We start from the raw sequence: 6,547 nt of genomic DNA, 5'->3' as shown, positions 1-6,547 counted from the left end.
CCCTTCAGCTCTCAACAAAAGCTCCTCCCTGCTCAATGAAACCAAATGTTGCACGTCTTGTGACAGTGGAACAATGTCATCTTCACTGGGCTAGACTCTGACATGAGGTTTTTAGTGTTTTTTTTCAGTTGAGACTACTAAAGGGCAGAAACAATGTTATTGATGCATCTGGTTTGCTTTTCACGTACATTGTATTTTCCTTCTGTCCAAAGACCTACAAATCAGAATTTCCTTACTGACTCTGAGGTCCCAGATATGGTACAGTATTATTTATTGTGGCATTTTGTTGAATTTCAACTTGGATGAGCAGCAGTGATCAAGACGTTTCTGTCTTAGGGTTTTAACAAATGTTAATGTGCATTTACTATTTATTTGCATTTCAGTGTGTCATTTATTCATCACTTCCTCTTTCTCCCCTTTTTAAAATCTCAGTCTTGTTGCTACTGTGCTGTGCATTTATCTCATTTTGTCTAAAAAACCAGATATATAGAGGAGCCTGTTCCATGGATCAAACATTATTCACTGCACTCTCACAAGTAAAGTAGTAGCCCTATCTCAAATATAGCATCTCTAATGGACTAAAATATGACGGTGCTAGCAGGAGATTGCTTTTGGCATTGAGCATACAGTCGCATTTTTAACAAGAGATACTGAGAAGAGGCGGGAAAGACATTGGACCGGTGATTCTCAACCAATATGCCTCAGCATCCCAGGGTGCCATGCAATGTTAGCATTGTTACATGTGCAAACAAATTTCAAATGTGAATTCTCAGTATCAAAAACATTATAATATGTTGTAGACTTTCTGAGTTCTTTGCAACAAAAGAAGAATTGCTCTACTATTTTTTGTAGTAAAATAACACATGAAAATTAAGAGCTGGCATTTTTCAAGGGGGCCCTTGAGCCTAAAAAGGTTGAGAACAATTGGACTAGACACATGGAAACTAGAGGCCATAAAAGGCACAGGAAATCAGCTGGGTGAAAACTGTAATGGTGGCACCCAATCCTGTATGTTTGTCGTATGCATGGTTTTGGGGGTTTTTTCTCTTTTTTTGGCCTTCTGTCATTCCCCACACTGTGGAATAATCTTATAGGATGGCATGTGCCTGACCACATGTATGGATTTACATAAACACATCCAGGAGGACAGTATATGACACCAAGAACTCATGTTTATAAACACAGGGATACCAGATTCCCTAAAATATATAGAAAGAATTTTGGGGCAGCAATAAACCAGTGAAAAAAGATATAGTCTAACAAAAAACAGCCAGCAGTATCTACTTTTCTCTCAGCTGCTGAATATTGGCTTGGCTGAAAAGCCAGGCCTGCTTATCAGCATGTTCAAGAGAAAGTGCAGGGTTTCTGTGGAAGGCAGCTAGTAAATGGACAAATTGCTATACAGCATGGGCAGGTCTGTTAGAAGCAGCAAAGCTCCTCTTTTTCCCACATATTGGTTCCACACGTAAACTTCTCTGTATAGCAGTTCATGTGGCTCCATCCCTCCCCTTGCTATGTCCCCATAATGGGATGCCTTAGGAGAACACAAGAGGGATAACTCAGAAAGTGTCTTCTTTGAAAAGCCAGGTTTTCCCTGAATTCCCCTGTCAGAGTTCAAGATCCCTTTACTTTATCTCCCTTCCTCAAGTATACCCACAGACAGTTACTACCACCTGACTAAACCATGGTGCTCTCCCCATTGCTGTATTTGCCTTGAAGAAAAGGGGTAATAAAAGAGAGTTGAGCCCAGAGGGACTCATGCATGTGACAGGTTCCAAAAGGTGGAGGTGAAGTTTCCTACAAACTGACACCTGCCTTGTGAGAGGTGGATTCCTGGATGGCAGAGCTAATTATAGCATGGCCTGCCTAACTTATCAATATTTATCCAAAGAGATGTAGGGAAGACATAGTGAGACCCTATGGACAATCTGGTGTTCTTGCTGCATCCCACACCAGGATGTAATATGAGGAAAAAAACCTACCCTTTTCCACAGGTCCCTTTAATATAAACGATTTAAAGGTTCAATTGCCAATAAATTACTATTATAATACAAATGCTCTATGTTCCAGGTGCCTGGGAGATGCTCTCTGCCTCCATTACTTTAGAGCAGCTCCATCACCATACGTCCCTGCATGTATTGAATTCATCGGCCGATAGGTGCAACATAGTTGGCAGGGAAGAGCCCAAGTTCACCACGCAGACGACCTTTCCACCAAGAGGGGTTGGAGCTGTCCAGGACTTCTACAATGTCTCCACTGCGGAAGCCAAGTTCATCATACTCCATTGCCTCAAAATCATACAGGGCACGGACCCACAGCGTTTGCTGAAGAGAAGGAGATAGGGACAGATCAACCCCAAAGCTTACAAACATCCCCCCATGACACTCACCCCAGAGAGTAAGAAATTCAACAGCAGAAAATAAAACTATGCTATCAGTATGGAAATCAATGGAACAACCATCAGGATACCAGCAAACCCCCCCGCCCAACCCTGAATAAAAGGGACACTTAGGACTGGGACTTGCATTAGCAGGAGTCCCTGGGATCCTTCTCAATATAGGGATAGTTCCTCCAAGCAGAACTGAAGTGGCTGGGGTGGAGCATGTATCACAAGAACATCCTTTTCAGGTGCTCCAGTCGCATCACATCACATCACATCACATCACATCACATCACATCACATCAGATATAATACAAATGTGTGTGCCCCCCCCAGCCCCCAATGTGGGACCTCCATGCTGGTGGGTAAATAGGTTAACTCTTTACCTGTTTTCCTGAATGGAGATCTGGTAGAGGATAGAGAAGGGCATGCTATACACACCACCTACCTGGGGTTGCTGCTGCAGTGGATCTGTATGTCTCCGGTGCACAGATGGTGCACTTACTTGCCCATGGTCTCTTAGAGCATCCTTCCTATCCAGGCTCCCTCCATACCTCTCCTAGAAAGTTAAAGAGCAAAAGAAGAGCCATAAATATACTCAGTCGTGTCATGGGGATGGAGGATTTCAGAGTTACCGGGTGTCACAGTTTCAGGATCCAGCCAGGGTACCCATTTCTTACTTATACTTATCAGGGAGTTTTTTCCCCTGTGTTCACTGGATTCCAGGGCAATGCACCTAACAGGAGTGGGTTTTCCAGTGGGTGTCATTTTGGCTCAGAATCTCAAACTAGATAGGCTCCAGATACATTCCTTCTCTTCTCAGAGGTTGAAATCACTTCCCTAGATCAATCTGTATGAAAGATCCAGTCAACAGTCCACTTTCACAGCAACCATCCACATCCCCCTTTTTTCTGGCAAAGTCCCTATGCTGAGAGTAGCACAGGATCTGGCTATGTTGGATCTGTACTGGCTAGGCACATGCTTATGCTGGGGAATATCCAGCTGCTTTTCTCTCCCTTGGTGCTGCTTCTCTCTGCAGAGGAAATGGAACAGGCCTTAGAAGCCACTGATCCAGTTAAAACAAGATCAGAGAAAGAAAAATATCAGATGAAAACCAGAGAAGTGGCACAAGAGTGCACTTAGTGTTACAGGCAGCACAGACAAGCCCAAGTAGGGAACACTTTCAGTTAGATGCAGCCAAGACCTACATGTTCAAACAACCCATTCGTCTTCCTCAGATATGATCCTTTTCTGATTTATCAAGTCTTTGGTGTCACATCTGACTTCAGGCCTATTCAGTCCATGACCCATTTTAATGGTAAAGGTGTGGCAGAGTTAGATCTTGTACCAGTCATGCTGGCCCAGGGTTCAGAAGCATTTCAGTGACGCAGTATTTGATCAGCTGTATCAGCTGGGAGTGGGGAGGAAGTGCAGCAGTTTTAGTTCTCTGTACATAGCTATTGGCCTCTATCTCTCCCTACTTGTCTTTGTCAGTACCTGACATTTCAAATGCCCATCTGGTCTTACCTGCAGTTTTGTCAGTCTAAAGGGTAGGCATGACCAGATCTCAGTTTGCATGTCTTGGCCTTCCTCTTGCCTATCCTTTTCCCCTGTTAGAAGCAGTGTTCTTCTTGGATGAGGCCAATATTATTGCAGCATTTACAACTGCAGTCAAGAGCCAATCCCTTCTCCCTCTAAAGCTGTTTCCTAGCCAAATCAATCAGGATGGGCTGCATTATTCATTCTCTCCCGAAAATCCTGAGATAAGAGTATTTTTTATATGCACGTAGAAAATCTGAAGAGGAAAGGACCCCATCGCTGAAGAGGGAATCAAGGATTCACCTCAGGAAAAGGGAGTCTGGGGCAGCACTGAAGGAAATCAAATTCTCTCAGTGTTAACAAACTCATGTCCCATCCTCAATATGCACTGTGATGCTGAATGCTATTAGCACCATAAAACAAACAAAACTGGCTGCAGGGTTTGATTTGTTTTAGAGAACTGAGAGGAAATCCTAGGCATAGGGGTGGATGTGTGAGGGATATGTGTGTTTGTGAGTGTGTGCACATGTGTATGCCTGCATGCATGCATGTGTGTGTACACACGGTGTTATTTCGCACCTGTTTGAGATGATTTTTGGTCTTGACCCAAGCTCTACTGGACCATAACATTTCCCCATATTTCACCATTTGGTTCCCAGCTCTCCAGTGAGAATGGGTATTGCTGAGTTATGACTTCTGCAGGTATGCTGCATGAGAGCTGATGCTCCCAGGACAATAACAAAGTCACATATTTATCTTAGGCCACAAGATGTCACCAGGCTAGCATCACACATTGTTGCTACATCACCCTCAGATACATAACTCTTTCTGTTTCATGAAAAGGAGTCAGGGTAAACCAATCACACAGGTAGATAACTGACAACCCAGCTCCTAGTAAGCAGAGAGTAATGTGTTCTGGAGCCTGGGTTCAGCTCAACCTTCCCCACTTTCCCAGTACTACCTGTTGCTGTTGCTGCTGCATCATGATTGAGGAGTGATCTAAATATCTCTTAGACATTGATGCTCGGACATCTGCAGCTGCTCCACTCAGACGTAACCCTTCTGGTGCTCCCCGTTCCAGGCTTCCACCATGCCTCTCCTGAAGACATATTAATAAGAAAGGTAAGATGAAGTGTAGTACCTTTTTGCTAGTACCCTTATAGTCAGTACCCCAAACTATTTGCTCCCTTGATATTACTCTCCCACTATTCCTCCAAGCCCTAAAGTCTGTGTAAAAGAGAATTCCTGCCCCAGTGAAAAAAGAACAAATTTGCAACCCTGTATTTTGCATCTTCATCACAGTCACTTTCCTTCATTCGGTGCATGTAAGAATTCAAGGCCTCAAGCCCATTTGAAAATACATGAGTGGGTTTTACCTTGCATCCATTCTACTCTGAATAGACAGGATGAGCCAATCCCCAGTGCTTCCTCTAAAAATAACCAAGGGTACTTGAAGTCCATCTCTCCCCTCTCTGAGTCCTTTATTTTTCCTGTGAATAAGGGTAGGTGTAGCCTCATGTGGTTGGCTATCTGACTGGACCCACACTTAGGGATATACTTTCAAGTCCTCAACATGCCCAACAAGCCAGATTTTCAAAAAGGTTTGGCATCTAGCATCCCATAGTGACAGTCCTCAGCAGGTGTTTTAGATGTCCCTGGATCAAAACCCTCCTATGCACTCAACATGTACTCAGTGGGTTGAGTTCTTTTGAAAATCTGAGCATGTGTTAAAACACCTAAATGAGAGAGAAGCTCTCTTGAAAACTCTGGTCTCAGGCTTCAAGCATCTCTGCCTCTGGATTTATGTATCATCATCATCATCATCATAACTGTTTACTATTGCAGCACTTAGGAGCAAGACCCAATGTATCAGGTGCTGTATGAGCCTTGACATACGCATCATCACAGCAACTAAGTGAAGTATAGGCCCCACCAACAGTCTTCCCTCCTCCGCCCAATTTTTTAATTTATCTGTTTACATCTTGGAGAAAATGTTATCCCCTCTCTCCTTTTCTTCTGCTCTCTGGAGGCCTTAGCAAATTGTTTTACAGATAAAGCATCTTCCTCTATACACACTTTCTTTCTCCTCCTCCAGACTGTGCTCTGCTATTAGCTGTAACCCTGGAAATGCACTGGAAAAAGCAGAGAAGTGGTCTTGAAGGGGTCAACAAATTGATGCCCCTTTATCAGATTGAAAAGTATATCCTTTCTGTTTTTTGAAGCCCAAAAGAATACCCACTATGTAGCTTATAAAACTTTACTGCCACAGACAGCAAGTCGCATATATTCTGCCTTGCCTCTACCCTGCTCATCCTGGTGATTTAACACCAGAATCTGTTTTCTAGTTAAGCACAGATTCAGGAACTGCAGCTACCACATGTTCCCTCTCTCTCAGCACTGCATTTGCAATGGCTGGCAGCTTCTGCTCTGTCATACCTTTATTCTCCAGGCTGTGAATCAAACAGGTATTCAATGGACAAGGATTTATCTGTTTCACCAAACATTTTTACTGTATCTTCCTCACAAATCAGACTCATAGATTTCATAGATTTCATAGACATTAGGGCTGGAAGGGACCTCGGGAGATCATCGAGTCCAGCCCCCTGCCCAAAGGGCAGGAAGTCAGCT

The 6,547-nt window shown here is 43.6% G+C and overlaps 1 protein-coding gene across 4 annotated transcripts in view; it reads right to left on the bottom strand.

The window, feature by feature from the left end:
- GRAP2 (GRB2-related adaptor protein 2) overlaps positions 1–6,547 on the bottom strand; it is a 45,940-nt gene continuing 39,393 nt past the window's right edge. For 3 of the 4 annotated variants that reach the window (XM_019544965.1, XM_019544968.1, XM_019544967.1), the window contains exons 7-10: positions 4,881–5,018; positions 4,715–4,718; positions 2,829–2,941; positions 1–2,324 (exon numbers count right to left, since the gene is read on the bottom strand). In XM_019544965.1, coding sequence (XP_019400510.1) covers positions 2,145–2,324; positions 2,829–2,941; positions 4,715–4,718; positions 4,881–5,018 — 435 coding nt within the window. In that variant the 3' untranslated portion in view covers positions 1–2,144. The remainder of the gene's footprint in view (positions 2,325–2,828; positions 2,942–4,714; positions 4,719–4,880; positions 5,019–6,547) is intronic. The other variant, XM_019544966.1, reaches the window with a different exon arrangement.

Source organism: Crocodylus porosus, unplaced genomic scaffold, assembly GCF_001723895.1.
Source record: "Crocodylus porosus isolate Cpor-Errol unplaced genomic scaffold, CroPor_comp1, whole genome shotgun sequence".
Taxonomy (NCBI): domain Eukaryota; kingdom Metazoa; phylum Chordata; order Crocodylia; family Crocodylidae; genus Crocodylus; species Crocodylus porosus.
Note: the sequence above shows the minus strand (reverse complement) of the source record. Positions and strands in the feature narration are given on the sequence as shown.